Raw genomic sequence first — 21,231 nt, 5'->3', positions numbered from 1 at the left:
TATCATATAACAACAAGCTATCTTGGACGCGGCATGAGAACAACAGTAGGCCTACCTGAGATGTTGACATCACCACAGGTGCCGTTGACCAGCACCTTCCCCTCTGGACAGGTACACTTGGCGCCCGTCGGGTTGAGCAGACACATGAAGTCACAAGTCATTCTCAGGCACGGATTGGCCGCTGTGGAGAAAGTTTAAAAAAAACAACAACGAGACAATCTGTCATTCTGGCCCGAGCTACAGAACACAGGAGCAGTTTGTTTGTGAAAAGTGCGTTTGTTCTTTCTCGGAGCAAAACTATTCATTTTATCACGGCAGAATCTCTTTGTCAGAACAACAAACAAAAGCACTTTAATTCCTGCCTTGAAGGGTGTTAATTTCTTGAAGCATAGAGAGGCGCAAGGCTAAAGCATATGATTAACTTCACACAGGCCTCATCTCCAGACTGAATCAACAAGAAACGTGGTAAGAATTCCTGTTTGTCCGGCTGATGAACAGCGCTTTGAAGAGCAAGCTATTGCCATCGCCAGCTATTGCTCTGATAAGATGATAAAGGCTCTGTGTGGGTATTGTGTTTTCAGTCAGATTATACTGTATATGTGACATACATTCCAGCGCTCACATTTCTTGCAGAAATCGCAGGGATCAAAGAAAAAAATGAAAACGGCTGTGAGCATTTTGCTGAAGACATCAAACCTTCATGTCATAGCTTTTTGCTAGCTGTGCACAACTTCTGCCCGTGGACTACACACTACACGGCTGGCCTAATGAGTCACTGGGGAACGGAACAGCTGCCCTTTAAGTGAAAAACTCTGACCAAGACTGATCTGTCTGACGCTCCACAACCATTAACACCATAGATGTAACAAATAACCGCAGTAGGTCTACCGCATGAGAAAAGTGGGAGGAAAGACAAGGCTGTATCGATTGATGACTATCTTATGTCACACACCTGAAAAAAAATAACATACTGCTGTATTTCAAAGAGAGCTGGATGCAATCTGGAGTTGGAAAAACGCATGCTTTTTCTGCAGGTACTGAATAACAGAACCAACTTGGAGAGCAGCGCATTGTCAGTTAGGATTTTCTGGTTATCTGCAGGGTTCAGAGAGCCAAATTTAAGACGGTTTAAGATCTTTTTAATGCTACCTGGAATTAAATTTAAGGGCAAATTTAAAAACCAACATAGAAACAATGTTGACAAAACCAGCCTGTTTGCAACTGAACATAGCTAATGAAACTTCTGACACTATAAATGGACAGTATAAGAAAAAGGAAGCCAGGAAGATAATCATTAAGTTTCAACCTGAAATACATTGAATTACATAGGCAAGAAATCATTGAAATGCAATTTCCTTGTAACTTCAAATTTAGATACATTATTTTGGACCTTGGGATTTTAACTGTCTAATTCCTTAAAATAACAGTTATATGCATATTCCATAATGCTTGTTACTTTATATTTAAGAAAATAAATAAATTGTCAAGAGAAGTTACCATCTTGTTGTTTGTAGCGGTGGGAGATCAAAACATTTGTGGGCTTCTCCATGCCCAAATGGAAAAACTCCACAGCCTGTTTGCCATACTTGTGGATCTTGAAGACCTCATGTTTTAGCCCGATTCCATATATGTAGTCTTCAAATAAATCAATTCTATATGGCTGGGAGATTCCTGTAAATTAAGGAGAGAAAAAGCAAGTAGATAACATCAACAAGTGTCCACATACCGGCAGCAATGGTTTAATGAAGGTTTGTATCCTGAGGCGGCTAGAGGAAGTGAGAACGTGCTATGTGGGTAGATAGATCTCGACACACATTGTTTAGAAGCTTACTGCTCCAGAGCTGCACAAACACTGTTATTGTTGCAATCTTTTGATAAAAAAGTTGAGGAAATTAAAGGGCAACCTCAATAGTATGTGCTTGGAAAGAGAAGCTGCGCTTTGTTCCCCAGTTTGGCATTACCGTGTCTGTCGCTGATTGTCACCAGAGGGTCTGAGCCATCCAATCTCATGCTCCCTATCTGTGAGAGCTCAGGATCAGCCCAATACAAACGTTGGTTGAAATAATCAATGGCCAGGCCTGGGGGAGGATGAATGGAAGAGATTTATTTGCCTTATGAATTGTACAGAGATCAATATGGATTCCTTCAACGCGGGAGACCTTCAGGTCTCAATGGCTTTCTTGAAATATTCAAACACAATTGCACAGTTAAGATGTCAAGGTTACATGTAAAAGATCAAGTGCATGTGAAGTCAATCTTTTTTTTTATCTACCTCCTTTTGGCTGTTCACTTTCTACTGTGTGCAGCAAACTAGTTGAGAAAGTTTCTTGCATGGAAACATAACTCTACCATTTTGTAGTTTATTGCATTTTTTATGGCAGACTTTTGGTGTGGCTACATTACCATTTCAAACCAGAGACTCACTTTTACTTTCTCACACAAGTCTGACTGGATAATTGAACACCTGGCTGGGGCGATTAAATAGGTTTGCGTTTTTCCACAGATGATGAATTCCTCCTTCTGTGACCAAGACAGAGCATGGGTCCCTTGAATTAAAGGAGGCCAAAGCAGCTCTTCAAAACTAGATCAGCACTAAGTGTCTCCCTAAAGACACACCAACAGATTTCGAGTGGCTCTAAAATATTCCTTATTTTTTTATTTCCTTGGCCTTGTTTTCTTATATCCTTAGCTACCATCTCAAATCTCTAAAGTCTCTAGTTATATTGATGGGACCCTATGAATGTAAGGACTATATACTGTATATCCAGTATTATGTGGAGCTGAGTACACTCTATATCCATTCATCAAAGTATCTATGTACGGTATGTGTGTCTTTGTATTAATTTCAGCTACATACTATATAAAATGTACTGTACTCATCTATGTATTCATATATACATGTGAATTGTTTCTCTATGCATGGATGCAAGTCCAAATTAAATTGCAATAAATATATGTTTGCAATGATATTGTAGAATTTAGAGGTGTACAGATGCCAATTTTTCATAACCGATACTAGCAAGTTGGCCAATATTGTTACAAAACAATAACAGGCATAAGTGCATTGAATTTATACATTAATTTGATTCGATTTATGCACTGATCAATGTATAACAATCCTCAATCGAATAAAAGAAAGTAACAATGTTGAATAATTATAATAAAATCAAAAAATAGGCTTCACAACATACATACACAACAGAGTATAGCTTCTCATTTTGAGTGTCAATCAGTGCCAAAACTGCAGATACACCACTAGTAGAATGCTATTTTTTTTCTCCACACAGTAGGAACAAAGTGTTACCGATAGAGGTTGAGGTATCAAAGTAAAATAAAAGCAGGAATCTAAGCAATCGAAGTAATTTGTGGGCTTTAAAGGAAATAGGTACCGGTGGGTCTCCTGAGGTTTTTCTCCAAGAGCACTCTGCGCAAGGAGCCATCCATGGCTGATTCTTCTATATGGGAGTGGTCGCCTATTACGCTCCAGTACATCATTCTGTAAGGAACAAAGAGAAATGCCTCTCTGACACCAACACATGGATAATTGTCTCTGTATGCATGTAGCCACATTGACACAATAGGTCTTTCTCAGTGTGCAGTCCTAGTGTGCCTCCATTATGTGTTTGATGTAATATCTAAAGGCCAAAGTACAATGCCAAAACAAAAGAACCTGAGGATGGAAGATGGATAAAGATCTCAAATGTTTACTTGCCAACCGAGGATGCATCAGGTGGTGACTGATGGTGGATAGTGGCCAACAATAAAGAACAAATGGGAAGCCCCAAGGTTCATTGTGACGACAACACATTACAACGCTATAGTCTATAGTACAGATCCGGTTGAATCGGCTGGGAAAACGAACAGCTGTGTGTCTTCATTTATCGCACAAATTCAAGCACCCAGCCCCTCTCAAACTGCAAAGACGCGTTCTTGAGTTCAACGTCGGAAGAACGTTCTCCACCAGGACGCAAGTATCGACTTGCCTTTTCTTGGATGTGATATTCACCTAATGCTTGCCTCAACATTACACACCTGTCTACGGGGCATGACCCTTCAACATTGCTTGGAAACAAAAGAAGAAGTCAATAACGGATGAGAGTAGCGATGCGCAAAAGGACAAACTCACCCTCGGGCTGGATTGACAGCGATGGCGTAGGGCTCTCCCGCTATGTCAGTGATCAAGCGGGTGCAGTTGGGTCCCTTGAGCTGGCCCACGTTTATGGAGTACCTTAACTTAGTCCAGTGGGCCGTGTAATAGCTGAACCAGTGCATCCGAGAATGGTCCGTCCAATAGATATTTCCTGTGATCCAGTCAGCGGACACATCCCTGGGTCGACGGAAGTCTGAACACTGGAACCAAAAATGGTCAAAAAGTCAGGTGCTCTATTCAGCTTTTGTACACAGATTTACTTGAATGTGCTTCTTACAAGTTAAATAGTAATGAGAGATTTAGTACAAGTTTACCCACAAATTAATACTTTTTTGTTGGCATTATCCTGAATTGATTAACAGCGTGGGCGTAGTCACAGTACACATATAATGGGCTGGTTTTACCCACCTTTTCAGATTGTAAAATAAGAAAAATGAATAATCTGAGACATGTTAAATTAAAAACAACAATTTGCATCATGCTTTTCTGTCTATCACACAAAGAATATGTTACATTATAACATAAGAGCTTGATGCAATAATTACTTTCAAATCAAAAGCAGCCGAGACACAGCTTCAATGGATTTAGAATACACACAGATCCATGTGTTTCTATATAATCAAAAGATTAAAAAATATCCTTCGTCCATTGAATCTTTGTCAGGAAAAAAAAAAAAAAAGTAAATTGTACACCCACACCTTGGATATACTTACAATGTTTCTGACATTAGTTTTAGTTTGACTTCTGTCTAGGGTTTCTTTGTAAAAAAGTCCACCAGGGTTAAACTGGGTAGCCCAGATAAACTTTTGGTGGTGAAACAGAGCATCCATCCCAATAATGCGGGCATTGTCCTCGATGCGAGTGAGTAGTTTGTGTCCATGGCTCTGGTTAAACGGATACACAAAACTTCGGATTTCAGTGTCATTAGCTATGTAGAGCACTCGATCTTCTGGTCCTGCCCGATGAGTTATTAATATGCAAAAAAAATGAAAATTGGCTAAATTCCATTGCGGGTATTAGACAACAGTTTGAGCACAGTACAAACAAGTCAACTTTAACATTAACATATCACAAATTCAACACTAGTACATTGACTTTAAAATATTCAATAAAGTAATAATTTAAGAAAGAACAATTAATGCAGAGAACACAACAAGATATTTGAAATCAAAACTTTGAGACCATACCTTTTGCTATACAGTTGCCATTGATCTCTTTATAATTTCGATCACATGTGCACTTAAAAGATCCTTTAGTGTTTGTGCAATAATGAGGGCATGTGTCAAACTGCAGACACTCATTTATTTCTGGAAAGAAAAGAGAGAGCAGTTTACTTGGGAACAGGTTGCTTTGGAAAAGTCACTTGGTGAATGTAAAGTTAGGATTTATTTATAGCCGTCGTGGGTGAAAACAGTTGAGTTCACACACATCCAGGTGGTAATGAGTAACAACAACACTCCACACAGACACAGAGTGGAGTCGAGGCCAAAAGTTATGGTCACAGCACAATATGCACGGCAGCAACTGAGAAAGACACTGCAGATGAGCTTGATTTCATTTTCCCTGTAGATAAGCAGTGGCATTGACCCATTACCAAAGAGGAAATTATATCCACTCAGTAAATGACACTTTCCCTTTGCACAGAAGCAATAACTACCCAACACAAAGCCATTAACTGGGAAACAAGAACCAGGTCAAAGGGTTGATTGAATAATTGCAGCTATCATCTCTTAAGACTAAATGACTGTATGCAAATGTACTGTATCTGTAATTGGTAAAGTTGACTGAAAGTGGATATAACAAACAAATATAACCTCAATCGGGGGAAAATCAAATGTAAGATACGGTAGGGAAATATAATGGCAAGCTGTGAATACTGGTCCTGATACATGCAATTTAGGCATTTAGCATACACTCTTACCCAGAGCGACTTACAATAAGTGTAACAGTAAACATTCCTCAACCATCACATATGTACGTTTCTAGCCAAACCATTAATATTAACGCCCTGTATTGTTATACTGAGCAAAAGAAAAATAGTTAATACCCTACCTTCACACTGGCCTGTGTTTTGGTTCCTCTTGAAGCCAGCTTTGCACTGGCATATGGCATTAGCATTTGTTTGATTGCAAACTGCATCCTCTCCGCATGGATTTGTTTTCTTTCCACATACATCTCCGTTAGAAACTGGGAATTAAAGACAGGACTTTGATTACACACCTGTGTTATCCTCTGTATCTTAGGTGCCTGCTGTGCCTTCCTTTTGATGTGTAAAAGCCACGAGGCCATCCTCTTCTCTCATACAGTACACAACACACCTCAAACATGGGCATACAAATATATTACCATAAATAACCAAACATCACATCAAAAAATGTGGAGATTGCTGAGCTTCCTGATAACATCGCAGGTGACATTCAGTGCTTTTCATCTCTCCCGAATGCCACTTTGATGTTTGTGCTCGTGCCGCCGGTACGTACAGGCCTTGCAGTCTTGCTCGTCCGAGCCGCCGTCCCCGCAGTCGTTGAATAGGTCGCACTGCAGCTGGGTGGGGACACAGCGCTGGCTGCTGCAGGTGAACTCCGTCTTCCCACAAGGCCGAGGTCTGCCGGCCACCACCTCTGCTTCAGTACACACAATGTCAGTTCAAAGGACAGCAAGAGAACCGACGACCGAGAGCCGAGCACCAACAGCGCTTTGTCATTTAAAAAAAAAAAAAAAAAAAAAACGCTATCCAGAAAACAAGAGCTACACATGCAACATATGCTTCTTTCAGTTTCTCAAGGTGATGCAATATTAGAAGAAAATTCCAGAAGCCTGGCGTTTTAAGTGGGTCTTTGGATTTTCAATTTCATTTCATTTATTATTATTATTGTGATTTTGAAGCTGCACTAAGCAATTTCACACATTGGTGGCCTGAGAAGGCAGAAAGAGGTAACCACTTTAAATTTAAGGACTTCAACTGTAACTGCAAAATGACGTCAGTACACTGTACACAGCATGCTGATGTTTACCAGCCCAGCCGGTCTGTGATGCTTTATACCAAAGGGACGAGAGAGGCAACAGATCTCTCACTGGGCTCGCTCACTGCTGCTTAGGAGACAGTTTGGATGTTGCTCTTAATTGAATCTACGGTGTCTCAATTAGCGAGGATGGGAAACTCTTCTCTGTTGCAGCCCCACTTTGTGATTTAGCCTGATAAGACATGTATTTTTACATAAACTTGCCTAGTGCAGCTTTGAGGTCTGAGTCTGTGCGTTTTATACTCACCACACTCCTCTTCATCTGAGTTGTCGCCACAGTCATCCACTTTGTTGCACACTTGGTCTGTGCGCAGACACACACGATCATTTCTGCAGCGGACTGGCCTTGTAGGAGGGCAGGGGAGCTTGGCTGTAGATGAAAAGATGTGTTGGATTTCAGGGACGCTGTCTATAGAAAGCTCTCTCAGAAAAAAGATGTGCACAGAAAGATATTGCATGAAGGAGACCATCCCTTTGAACAATTTAATGCCTCAACAATGAAATGCGCCCTCTTGGGAGACAGAAAAGTAGTCGCTCATAAAATATGCATCAAATGCCTCTAAGAGGAACGTCTTGAGAGTGAGAGTGACAGCTTCGACCCACCACACATGTCGGTGTCTTCATCAGAGTTATCTCCGCAATCGTCCTTGCCGTCGCACACCCATGTGTGGAGTTTGCATAAGGTGTTGTTGCAAATGAATTCATCAGCCCGGCAGAAGAAAGCGCCTGCAATTACACAGATGAGTGGTACTCTCTCTCTCTCTCTCTCGCAGTTTTTCCTCTAAAACTGTAAGGCCATTAACTTTGGTAGAATATCGCATTCAAGGTTGCACGAGATATCACTCACAAGAAAGCACATAGCAAGATTCTGATGACAGAGCATTTTACAGGATGATCCAGACAGCTTTGGATCATTTTGCCTCGTAAAAACAAAGTCTGAGTCCATTATCATCTACCAATCTCATCTCAAACCTCTCTCGCTCACTGTATATGAAATCCCTACTTCTAGCAAGCTGCCCCCAACTTCTTCATTCCTTTATTATGTCTCCATTCCTTAATGTTAAATGCTTTTGAACATGATGTATTATTTCAGAAATTCTAATAATTGCAGTGTAAAGTTTTGAGATACCATCTGAGAATCATGCTTGCTCTCAGACAAGGACAGCCTGTAATCCATGCAGCAGTAATTGGAAGTATCCCACAATGCATTAACCCACACGTGTAATACAAGTGGGTCAGACCCACTCCTACCCTGACTGCAGTTCTCCTCGTCACTGTGGTCCACGCAGTCGAACACGTCGTCGCAACGCCAGCGCCGCGGGATGCAGTGGGCACGATTCAGGCACAGGAACTCATCCTCTCTGCACTCCTTCACACAGCCAATCTGCCAGCGCACAAGCGCAGTCAATCAGCAAAACTCTTTTAAGGGAGATGTCAAACACACTCACAGGAAAGCAAGATGCGATTCATGTTTTAACCCGGGCTGAACAAGTAGCGGTGACTGAGAAGCCGCGCCACTTAAAAGGCACTGTGTACCGGCTGAATTTGGAATCATGGAAAACAAGGTCGGTGCAAATGCAGTGCATGGAGTCCTGCGAGGCCGTACTGACCTCGTCCGAGCCGTCCAGACAGTTGTCGTGCCCGTCACACCGCAGGCTGGCTGAAACACACCCTCCGCTGGCACAGACATACTCGTTCAAGGAACACGAAGGGACCACTGAGGAAATGCATATCAAATCAGCTCGGCTGTGACAAAAAAAAAAAAACCCACATGCACAACATGCAGTCGGTAACAAACCCTGTCTTCTCGCCTATGGATCACTCGGGTATGACCTTTCCGATTTTCAGTTTCATGAATGAGTGGAAAATTCTAGCCCGCTACATCAAGGCTGAAAATATGGCGCGTGGACGGAACTTGTTGGAACTTGTCACTTCTAAATATAATGTCTTCCCGCAGGCCAGAGAGAGCGCGCACTGTGTGCTACCTGCTGCTGAGCAAAGTGCTTCAGTGGCCACTCAAAACTACTTGGCCAATCATCACCGCTGAAACTCAACAGAGCGGATCAGACCAGCAGCAGGCCGGCTCTATACACCTCCATAAGGGGCTTTCAAACCCTCACCGGTTTGGGATAAATATGACCTTGGCCTATGGTGAAAAGGAGTCTTCATGCAGTGCAGAAAAGTGCTGAAAAATTATTAACACCACTGTTGAGCACCGGAAAAAATAATTCCTGACTAGGGGAGACCGGGGTTGTCACACTTTTTACTCATTGGTGTATTTCTCAGCAGTATATATTTTTCTAGCTAGATTAAGGTCTTCTCTAAAAAATGGTATATTTACATTTTGAATAATTTACTGGAAGCAAAAGTTATTACTGATGAAATACCACTTGACACCTTGTGACAACTTACCCCACGTCAGGGCATGTTGTCACACATGATGGGGCATGTTGGCACATAGACAAGTGTGCAACATGAAAAACATACTCTTGCATTGAAAACAACGTGCGTCATCTCAGAAATGATGCACAGACAAACACAAATTCTGATACAATTTCTAACAGTGTGATATATTAATGTACATGTAATATATACACATTTCATTTGATCTGCCTGTGGCTGCGGAGTTGTGGCGCATGCATCCCCGGGTATGGACTAGTAATATTTATTCAGAAAAGAATGAATGTAAAGCTATTTCTAACCAAAAAAATAGGAATCATAATTTGGATAGTTATGACAACATGCACCGAAATCAATGTGACAACATGGCCCAACCTGGCATCCTGACAAAGGTCCCTTCCCTAATCCCTTCCCTTCATCACGTTATAGCTGACCCTTGCTTTTATGTGTCACAATGTATAATTATTTTGATTCCTTTATAAGAAAAAAAAATGAGAAGAAAAACACTAAGATTTCAGGTATCAAAATTGTTCTTTTGTTAGAGTGTTTTGACTTAGACTGTTGAATGTTTGTGTAATTGGACTCTTGGCTTTAAAATATTTTGTTTCACAAATAAAGCCACTGAGACAACTTGCCCATGTGGCAACTATCCCCGCTCTCCCCTACACAAGATTGGAAAACATTCTACGTATCAACTGTGGTGCTTGGGAATTTGATTTATTGTCCCTTTTCAGTTTTGAGTTTATTCCATGCGTTTACAAACTGAAAGGCCTTGGATTTGGCACCTGTTCCCTGGCAGTTTTTCTCGTCTTCCCCCGTCTTGCAGTCCTCTTGGCCGTCACACAGCCACTTCAGCGAGATGCAGAGGTTGTTGTGACAGCGAAACTGGTCGTCTGCACAGCGCGCCTCGCAGTCCTTCTGTTAACACACGGGAATACAAAGTAAATCTCAATGGCAGTGGAGATCAGGAGATCACCAGCAGAATCACACTTTGTTATTCAGCCTGGGGTCATTGGCAGAATAAGCCTTTACTTGTTTGCTTCAAATACCCTGATAGAAAAGCACTCTGGAGTCCTCTATTCAAAATAAGACTGAAATAAAAGAGTATTGAAGCAACAGCTATGAAATGTATTTGTATTTGTCCACTTTTATTATCTCCATGGGGAAATTTGTCCTCTGCAACCATCCTATACACACACTAGGAGCAGTGGGCAGCCACGGTACAGCGCCCGGGGATCAACTCCAGTTCTTTTGCCAGTGCCTTGGTCAGGGGCACTGACAGGAGTATTAACCCTAACATACATGTCTTTTGATGGTGGGAGGAAACCGGAGCACCCGGCGGAAACCCACACAAACACGGGGAGAACATGCAAACTCCACACAGAAAGCACCTGGGACGGACCGGGGTTCGAACCCAGTGCCGTGCCGCTGATGTACTCAAGTATCAAATGCAAAGTAAATGCATAATACAACGTCCTGGTATTTCAGTGCTTTACAGTGTTAAACGGGTCGTCATGCTTTCTTTTAAAGTTGAATTGTTTTAGTAACTGATCACATTTTGGATGCTAAACCCTTTCCATCACTGCTATTTGCTTGTGTTAAATGTATTAGAATAAAAAGTAGGACATTTGTAGTGGTGTAAAAGCATCAAGTTGTTTCTACCCGAGAAATGGTGGCCATTGTGGATAACCATAGTGAATAACCATTATGGATTTTAATGGTTATTGAATGGCAACTTCCTTTCCTGAAACTATTTGACTGCACTGACCCAGAAAGCTGGCACTGGGGAGAGACATAATAAAGGGTTAATTAGGGTTGCATTGTTACGCATGGAGAGGGATTATATACAAGATCGGTGTGCAAATGTTTAACAGAGCAATAAATTAGCCAGAATAATGAATCGTAATAACAAGTCTTTGTCCTTGAATTATGCATTGTACAGTGTATCATTTCTACTGATTGGGCATTTTTTTTATTTTTTTTTATGAATCATTCAACCCTGCAAAAATCTCTTTACCCCCATGCAATGCTAGATAAAGGCGCATTTAAGTTAATTTCTTTTCAAATTTGAAGAGTGAAAAATTTTATTCTTTTCTACATCATTGGTTCAGGGGGGTATTTACAGTCAGAAAATCATAATGCAAATTTTCAAGATTTACACATTCAAATATTCAGGCGTATTAATGTATGCAATGAACATTCTTTGTATTGCTGGTGGGAATAAGGGATTAGCATTTCCCGGAGCAAATGAATACGGGGCATTTCATGCACTAATGTACTTGAAGGTAGGAAAACTCATCAGAGTGATATTTTCTGTCTGAGACAATAACTCATCACATTGTTGTGAAATGAAGCGACCATGACTGGGAGGTTTAGCTAGACTCAATAAATTATGCTTAGTTTGGAATGAGATTGATTGCTATGCAAGTAGCAATATGATCATCCGACTCCAGTTGGAATACATAATCTGTGTTTGGGCTGCAAGCTCAGATATATTAGTGGTAATTGAAGCTCCATAACCAGCAATCAAGATCTCTGACTAATTGTCTACACTGGTGGTGTCGCGCAGCAGCAAGTCAGCAGCATGTACTGTACAACACTTCTGTCTGTGTCCACACTGGTTCCTTGGCTCCAGCATGCAACAACAGCGCTCTCACAAAGAGTTGCATAGCCTACCATTCATAAAAGTGATTCATTCTTTTAATTAGTGAATCGCTATTTGAGTGATTTTATTATAGTAGGAAAAATGAGATTGCAAAAGCTACCACTGTAAAAGGAATGCAATTAAGAGTTAAAATAGAGATAAAAATATAAATAGCAATGTTCACGCATCAGTCCATATCGATATGTAGGCCTGTAATTGAAACCAAAACGAATATGGAAAATAAACCATTTTTCAAAAGATGACAATGGAGAGATGTGATCATTCTCAGATATCGTCAATAGAGAAAGTACACGAAAATACTGGTATTTAAATGGTTAAAAGGCTAGGCAATGGGTTTTAAATGGTGTTTATGCAAAAAATAGACTTGAGTAAAAAGATGGAGTAGGTCAGAGCGAAACGCGGCATAGCCTTTATTCAATTTTCAATGATTTTGGCTATAGTGTGGCTATAGTTAGTTATTTCTGTTGCTTGAGTTATCTTTCTGATTTCTCTTTTGGGTGCTCATAGTGTGGATAAAAGGTTACTTAACTGTGAAAGAGCTTCCAGGAAGCACATACTGAAAATTTGGCAAAAAAACCCAAACCCAATAGCTGTACTGAAATACCAGAATATTGCTGCAGAGCGTTCAGGGGCAAAAATGAATAGTGGACTGTTGTAATCATTTTCCAAACACTGGCCTCATCTGAGTTATCCAAGCAGTCGTAGTCTCCATCACAGCGGAATCGGGAGGAGATGCAGTCTCCGTTAGCACAGGCGAAGTCTTTGTGGTTACAGGTAACTGGCTCTGAGTCGGGAAAAACACAAAAGATACAAAATCATGCCAACCTGATTCTGTTTCCAGCATAATACACAACAAACAGAAAGCCCTAGATGCAGTTATTAGCCAGAAGCTCTGTGTTTAGAATCACATGCTAATGCCTTGGCAATAACAATTTGTTAGCTAATTAGAGTCATTTTGTATTGGAACTGGAGTAACTGGCAAGGCTGCTCAGGATGTAAATACATTCATAGCCGCTCTCACAACGGAGGGGACAGCATACTCCCTAAAGCCAAAAAACTGGCAACCGCCATTGCACCCATTTAGAGCAAGTCTGTGTCCCTGAGGACAATATTAGGCCGTATTTAAACAGCTGCATTAGATTCAGTGCCTGGGCCCTCCTCTTGTTATCATGGACTGTTAGCTAACTCAGGGTGTGTGTTATGAGCTGTGCTGCGACGGAGACTCCCAGCAGGCATTGCAGCACAATCTGATTTGCAGCCTCTCCACTGTCTGCCGGCCCACCTGCTTAATTCTTCACCATCCAACACTTGACTGGCCTTTATTTGCATTTTAAGTGACATTAATAGGTATGGGGAATAAGCACCTAATAAATCACACAAATGATGCGCACTCAGCAAAAACACATACAGTGTAGTATGCGCACACATGTACAAGCACACAAACACGCTCGCACATGCAAGCCTGTGTATATGCACAAAAAAAATATGAAAAATGAACTTTGCTGGGTTAACGGTGCCATTTCATGGGCAAAAAAAAAAGTTCTATTGTAAAAGTGATGATGAATATCTAAACAAAAGGGAGCGCGAGCTTGGGAAATTACAGAGAGGAGATGATATCAGGAGCTCAGGAGCCTGAGCCTTGAATTATTCTCAGAGAAACACCACAGATAATGGTGTGCGCTTGAAAGGGGGAGGTGAGTTGAACTTGGCTCGCTTTGACAGCAGGAAACTTTAGCCACAGACAGGGTGTAGGGGTGCGGGGGTGAGGGGGGCGGCCATTAGAAAGTCAGGTATCTTCAAAGAGGTCCAACTGCTCGCCGCCTAAGTGCTTGTAGAATGTCAAACGCGTATATAAGCGAACAAACGGCGCTGACAGAAAGCGAAGGAGCCGGGTACTCACTGCAGTTCTGCTCGTCTGAGTTGTCTCCGCAGTCGTTCTGGCTGTCACACCTCCAGTGGTCCGGGATGCAGTTGTTATTCTCGCAGCGGAATTCATGAGGTCCGCAGGTCTTTTCATCTTTTTCATCAGGAGCAAACAAACATGCAGATGAAAATGGCTTCAAAGAGCATGAATATTAATAGTGTGCTAGCTATCATATTTTCTACGTGTAATCATCATTTCCTCAGGGTTTCCCTGAGCAAGTCTGACACCGAGTTCAAAACACAGTGCGCACTCCAGAGGCTAACACACCGTAAGATGAAATACCTGACTGTGCTGCCAATGATCCTCAGCAGAATATGTGACACGAAGTTGGCAAAATTGAACTTTTTATTTTTTTCTTTTTTCTTTTAAAACATCCAACAGAATGTGAGAACATAACAAATGCTGAAGAGTTTGATTTCGGCTTTGTAAGATGATGCTTGATGCCAAAAGCAGTGTTGCTGTTCCCTTAGCCTCTTCAGGACAAGAAATAGGAAAATACCAGCAGAAGACATGACACTGAGGTATCACTACTGTAGATACCAATCTATAATATCTACTACAGACTATTACAGCACCTTACTGCATTGTAGCTCAGCTCACCGCATTCCTGTATCTACCATTACACATAAAGTCATTATAGATGGAATTATTTAAAATGCCTGATACAATTATTATTCCGTATCAGATATCCCAAGTGTATTGTCTACAACATAAACCAAAATTGTGCAAGCAGGAATTATTTTTTTCTTGCTTGCTTTCACCTTTTTCATATCAGCTGAAACTGTTTTGTGCTTGCTATAGGAATGAGCCAGATGCACGGTGCTTGTGAGGCCATTTCCATGTGAACGACCTGCAAAAGCTGCCATCAATTGACTACTGCTCTGCCTAAAGGGTTATAATCATAAACAAAAGAAAAACAAAGTTGATATAAGAAAAGTCTTGGAAGGCCTGAGATGTTCCTGTTTTGAAAGCTGAGATATTTCACTTCTAAAATTAAAAACAGCTGTTAACTGACAGCTTGGGCTTTCTAGTGTTAAACATCGATGGTCATTAGAGTTAGAATTATTCAAAATCTCTGCATCGCTTTGAAAAAGAACCAGCGCTTTGATATTTGCTCCAGCGCCACTTCTATCCGAATTCCTCAGAATGGCTTTTCAAAGTCACGCTAAGATCTCCCTTTTAAAAAGTCACTTGAGCGCAGACGTCGTCGGGGGGGGGGGGTGGGGGGGTGGGGGGATAATGGCCAAGGTAACGCTGCTATCGGTTAGAGAAGAGATGCATCAAAAGAGGATGGGTGGCAGGTTCTGGCTGGATCCCTCTCCGACATGACAGCGGGAGGAGAGGAGCGGCGGAGACGGCTGAGCGCGGGAGCAGAGGACACGAGGCGGCAAATTCATTAGGAAGCCGCTCAGTCACTTACGGCGCATAAAAGACGTGACACAGCAAAAGGCAATATTTCCCTGCTCAGTCTGAGCTCATTACGTCGCCAAACTTAACAAGCAAAAACTTCCTTGAAAGGCTGCGGTAATTGAAAGTGAATAATAAGATGACATAAAATCAGCATTATCTCCTCTGGGTGCTCTTTCAGCGCTGACAACTTTTCCGGGTGAGACATTTGGAGATGTAGACACTGACAAGCACGGCTGATGATATTGTTTGAGGTGCTGAAATCAAGCATCAATAAGCGACATAAAGCACAACCGGGATAAAAATGTACCAAATTTGACATCAGGGTCTTTGTAAGTCAGTAGATATTAAGCTGAGATATAGATATTAAAAATAACACATATTAAAGAGCAAAAACTCCACATGAAATGGGCTTATAATAACAGAGACATTTATTGAGAGGAGGTATTAGGCAAGCAGCATCACAGCAGAAATGCACTTTTCATGTGTAAATAACCTGCTGCATGAGGGCACATTATGCCGATAACACTGCAGCCAACATTACACCACTTAAACAACCACTTAGAAGCATCACCACCTGGCCCGAGCACACACACACACACACACACACACATACACACTGCATATACTTGTTTCACATAAAGATAACAATAAATAGGATATATTAGGCATTATACATTATCCGTCTGTGTCTATCTGTGACCCTTTGTTCATGCCTAACTCCCTAAATTGATGAAATGAAAACAGCTTTTGGGGCATATACCATTTGCTGTGGGTGAGCTGGGTTGTGGCTATCAAGGTGAGGCTAGGGGCCACAGAGCAAGAAGTCCCAGCAACAAAAACAATGGAGGAGAGCAGTAAGACAAGAAAGTCTCTGAATTCCTTTCTGAGAACCGCCTGTATGATCCCAACCAGTCTGGCTTCAAACGCGGACACTCTACCGAGACTGCGCTCTTGTCTGTAGTAGAAACACTGCGATCAGCTAGAGCTGCCGGTCAGTCCTCTGTCCTACTGCTACTTGACCTATTGGCCGCCTTTGACACGGTGAGCCACCAAATCCTCCTCTCCACACTCGCTGAGCTCGGCTTCTCAGGATCTACCCTCTGCTGGTTTGAGTCCTACCTCTCAGGGAGATCCTTCAGAGTGTCTTGGAGAGGGGAAGTGTCTAAATCCCACTACTTGTCCACAGGGGTACCTCAAGGGTCAGTGCTTGGACCCCTTCTCTTTTCATTATACACCACCTCATTGGGTGCAGTGATCCGCTCACATGGCTTCTCTTATCATTCATATGCTGACGATACCCAGCTCCTGCTGTCGTTCCCGCCAGACGACCCCACAGTCTCGGCGCGGATATCGGCATGCCTCGCCGACATCTCGGCTTGGATGAAGGAACGCCACCTTCAGCTTAACTTGTCAAAGACTGAGCTCCTTGTCATCCCAGCCAGTCCCTCTATACAACAACAAATCAGTATCCAGCTCGAATCAACTGAGCTCATACCCACAAAGTCTGCCAGAAACTTGGGTGTCATGATTGATGACCAGCTAACCTTCAAGGAGCATGTGACTTCTGTTGCTCGGTCATGCCGATTTGCTCTATACAATATCAGGAAGATCAGACCCTACCTGTCTGAGCATGCAGCACAACTCCTGGTACAGGCTCTTGTAATATCACGCCTTGACTACTGCAACTCCTTACTGGCAGGGCTCCTGGCCTGTACTTTCAAACCTCTGCAGATGATCCAGAACGCGGCGGCGCGTCTGGTCTTCAACCAGCCCAAAAGAGCACATGTCACTCCGCTGTTCATCTCCCTCCACTGGCTCCCAGTTGCTGCCCGCATCAAGTTCAAGTCCTTGATGCTCGCCTACAAAACAATAACCAAAACGGCTCCGACCTACCTGAACTCCCTCATTCAGGTCTATGCTCCCTCCCGCTCACTACGCTGTGCCATGGAGCAGCGCCTGGTGCTGCCACCACAGCAAGGCCCTAAGTCTCTAGCCAGACTCTTCTCTTCTGTGGTTCCCCGGTGGTGGAACGAGTTGCCAAACTCCATTCGATCCGCAGAATCCCTCTCTATCCTTAAGAAAAGGCTAAAGACCCAGCTCTTTAGCGAATACCTCCTTTCATAAAAAAAAAAAAAAAAAAGATTTGATGCACTCTATGCATTACCTCATAGCACTGCCTTGTAGCACTCCCTCGTAGCACCTATGTCCTGTTGGACCAGAACTTCGCTTGTTGCACTGTCTCGTAGCACCTTTGTCCTGTTGGACCAGAACTTAGCTCTATAGCACTTACTCTCGTTGTTCTCTCCTATCTAGATACTTGCTTGTGTTGTATGCAAATCTCATGTGTAAGTCGCTTTGGATAAAAGCGTCTGCCAAATGTGAAATTGTAAATTGTAAATTGTAAGAACAGCGAAGCTAAACATTCAGAAACAGTGAACATCAGCGTTGCTTTTATTGCAGATTGGCTGCGTTCGCTGTCTGCCTCTTCACCTCAGCCTCACGCTAGATGACAGCTCAAGATGAGTGACAAGTGTCGGGGCGGGCACTTGACCAAACTGAGAGGGAGGAGGGCGGGACTAACAACACACTTCCTCCCTCAAGGTGAAAAGTTACATATTGTAGCTTTAAAAAATCTTGTCTTGGTTGAAAGTGGAATGCAAAACAAAGCTATTGCTTCAACCCTGCCTACAAATGACAAGCTTGATAAAAAAAAGTGTAGACATTGTGATGGGAGAAGCAAGCGAAAAAGGAAATGTTACTACTATCATCAATGCTCTGGTACATGAGTGCTGAACTGGTGCTTTGGTTTCAGATATTTCATCATTACATTCATTTTTATTTAGAGCAGCCGCTCGAGAGGAAAAGGATCAAGATAAATAACTACAGCATACACAATATGGCCAACAGAGTAGCTGGCAGCTTGCAACCATTTTCTTGAGTGAAGACATATTTGATCTCTGATTGATAACCTCAAAAGGAATAGCGGTTTCACCGAGCCAAGATAATTGCCACTGGGATGAAATGGGGAGGAAAAAAACAATATCTCACTAAAAAAAGATCAATGCCGCCTATTTATCAGCTGCTTGTCCAATTCATTTTTGCACGACAGGACGGTGAAATCAGCTCACCTGCTCATTTTTTATGTGCTGAGCTTTACTAAGCTCTGCATTCACAGTGAAGTAAACTGGAATGGAGCGTGCCGGCTGACTTTTGGAGGCAAGGCAAGCAAATCTAATATTGTTGGGTTTTGATTTCTTTTGATGAAAAAAAGGACTCATGGTTGTTTACCTGATCTCATAAAAATGGCTTTGACCTAAGACTTGTGCTAGTGAGAAGAAACTCAACTTGTGTGTGTGTGTGTGTGTGAGGGGATGTTGAAAGGCTAGACTGAGCAAAATCCTGCAAAGAGTGAATGGCTGATGCTATTTGTGTAACGCAACTCAAAGACCATATGCTCTTACTGACTATGGATAGCTGTCCTTCAGTCTCAGCCCAATCAGAGAGGCAGCGAGAACGAGTCGAGACGGGGAGCGAGTTGGACCGGAGTGAACCCAAGTGTAAAATTAATTAATTTCCTCATCAGATTCTTCGCCCGGGCCCCTGAAAAACTGAAAAACAAGTGGAGTGGTGTGATTTATGATTAAGTGGGCTTCCGCAACTCACCGCAATTAGCCTCATCCGACCCGTCTGCACAGTCCGGGTCCTCGTCGCACACCCAGAGTTTGGAGATGCAGTGCATGGAAGCCTTGCACTGGAACTGCTCCGGGGAACAAGTGCTTTCCGCTGTGGGCAGGGAGACAGGGAGGGTGTGGGAAAGAGGAGGGGACAAGACCATGCAACTGATGATCAACTGGTATGAAATTTGGATTCGTAGAGTTAAAGTGATGTTGAACTTTGATAGTAACATTGTAACTAGGTGAAAAAAACTGAAAAAAAAGTTTTCGCCTATTTACAATTATTGAACGTGAATCATCCGATCGATATCGGTGTTACACTTGTTCAAACTGAAAGGTTTAACAAACACAAAGAAAGCAATTCAGCACAATTCAGCAGCATGACTACGTGTTTTTATATATTGACAGAATCTGCTTTGTTCGCATTTGTTTATGTGCTAGAAGTGTGATTTTCAGACTGTTCCTCCATACAATGGCAGTGAATGGAGAGAAAAAAAACACAATTCTCCAATCTTCTCTGCCGGAGCAACAGATAACAGGGAATCACAGATTTTAGGGTTATATCATGACCAACCCAAGGTACTACCAAAGTTCAACATCGCTTCAACTTGAAACTCTGCTACAATCAGGGGGAAAATGCAGTGATAAAAGAACCGGTGGGGAATTTCCCTGAATTTCTCCCAAACCCTCAGCATCCCTTTAGAGTATAGTTTTGTTGCACACAAGACCAAGTAGCAGGAATGCAGCAATCGTTTGTTGTAAAACATCACAGTGGCTACAGATAGCATTTTAATTTCAGCGTTGCAGTGTCCTTCCAAAAAGTGCATTCAAACCTGCATTCAAAACCACATCCAATCATGCTGGAAGTTTGAAACGGGGTGAAGTAATTAGCTTTCACCTTAATTAAAGCTTAGACAAATCTCGTCTCTCTCCCTCTCTTTTTCTCTTCCCCTCTCCCTCTCTCTCTCTCCTTGCCCCCCTCTCACCCTCTCTCGCAATCACACGCAAGACAAATACGGCAGTCTGAAACACTTGTCGAAGGTGTTATATTGTGATAGTTAAGAGTTACATCATGGCAGAGAAATTCTGTTCTCATCCTCTCTGTGATTCAATGATATCTAATCCCCTTTCACAGGAACAGGCTATAACCAGGCTTGCCTCTGGAATACTTAATCATGACGGCACATTGTCAAAGGTGCCGCATAGTCTGTCCGCGCTCTGAAATGGATTCGCCAAATCAAATAAAGACTTTTAAGGTGATTTATCTTAACCCGTTAGATTCCATCTTTAAAAAAACTTCACATAATAACTTCCATCTCGGGCTTTGTTGAGTCGCTGGAACAGGGCCATCGCAAAGGGGATAAGTCCATAAGCTTCCGAGTCCAAAAGCGCAGTAAAGACATTTCTAAGACAATGGGGTCTGAAAGTGATAGCGGAGAGCCTTACGGCAGTCTGTCTCGTCCTCGCCGTCGCCGCAGTCGTCCTGGCCGTTGCAGCGCAGGTTGAGCGGGATGCACTTCTGCTTCCTGGTGCACTTGAACTGGCCAGACAGACAGATGTACGTCTCTGGGAGAGAAAATGGACAGGAGCAGAGGGAGGGCGGACAATTACAGTAAGCAGGGCTCTGAGTCCAAACAAAACATCCAGCAGAATACAACAAGTTGTCTGACTCGCACACAAGTGTCTGGTGAAAGGAAACAGGTCGATAATGTAAGCTTTATGTGAGATTGGTTCAAAATGCATTTGAAGGCTTTTAGTATTGTCATCTTTTAAGAATCAAAGGAAGATTGAGATGATTATCTTGCTGCTTGATTGAACCAGACCATTTTCTGCTTGTCCCACTGTGTATGGAACCAATAATTTTATAATTTCATATCCTAAACAGACTCAAAGCTATATCATCCCTGTTTATTCAGCTAGTTATCATGAGAGGGAACAGTATCACCTTTTAAATAAGGTGGGCAATCTTCTTTATTTTTAATCAT

General features: G+C 42.3%; 1 protein-coding gene across 1 annotated transcript in view; it reads right to left on the bottom strand.

Moving 5' to 3' along the window:
* LOC139667769 (low-density lipoprotein receptor-related protein 1B-like) overlaps window positions 1–20,812 on the bottom strand; it is a gene marked incomplete at its 5' end in the record, with an annotated part of 38,488 nt that extends 17,676 nt beyond the window's left edge. Inside the window, 19 exons of the mRNA XM_071547258.1 lie at window positions 56–181; window positions 1,498–1,671; window positions 1,962–2,078; window positions 3,390–3,496; window positions 4,127–4,350; window positions 4,864–5,105; window positions 5,338–5,457; window positions 6,203–6,325; window positions 6,566–6,573; window positions 6,627–6,774; window positions 7,421–7,543; window positions 7,777–7,899; window positions 8,425–8,557; window positions 8,784–8,890; window positions 10,359–10,491; window positions 12,916–13,022; window positions 14,139–14,255; window positions 19,236–19,355; window positions 20,693–20,812. Coding sequence (XP_071403359.1) covers window positions 56–181; window positions 1,498–1,671; window positions 1,962–2,078; window positions 3,390–3,496; window positions 4,127–4,350; window positions 4,864–5,105; window positions 5,338–5,457; window positions 6,203–6,325; window positions 6,566–6,573; window positions 6,627–6,774; window positions 7,421–7,543; window positions 7,777–7,899; window positions 8,425–8,557; window positions 8,784–8,890; window positions 10,359–10,491; window positions 12,916–13,022; window positions 14,139–14,255; window positions 19,236–19,355; window positions 20,693–20,812 — 2,472 coding nt within the window. The remainder of the gene's footprint in view (window positions 1–55; window positions 182–1,497; window positions 1,672–1,961; window positions 2,079–3,389; window positions 3,497–4,126; window positions 4,351–4,863; window positions 5,106–5,337; window positions 5,458–6,202; window positions 6,326–6,565; window positions 6,574–6,626; window positions 6,775–7,420; window positions 7,544–7,776; window positions 7,900–8,424; window positions 8,558–8,783; window positions 8,891–10,358; window positions 10,492–12,915; window positions 13,023–14,138; window positions 14,256–19,235; window positions 19,356–20,692) is intronic.
* Window positions 20,813–21,231: the final 419 nt, after the last annotated feature.

Source organism: Centroberyx affinis, unplaced genomic scaffold (genome assembly GCF_046629955.1).
Source record: "Centroberyx affinis isolate AG114_WGS23_722 - 3 ecotype Tasmania unplaced genomic scaffold, CSIRO-AGI_Caff_v1 ptg005751l_1, whole genome shotgun sequence".
Lineage (NCBI taxonomy): Eukaryota > Metazoa > Chordata > Actinopteri > Beryciformes > Berycidae > Centroberyx > Centroberyx affinis.
This window is presented reverse-complemented; position numbering and strand designations above follow the sequence as displayed.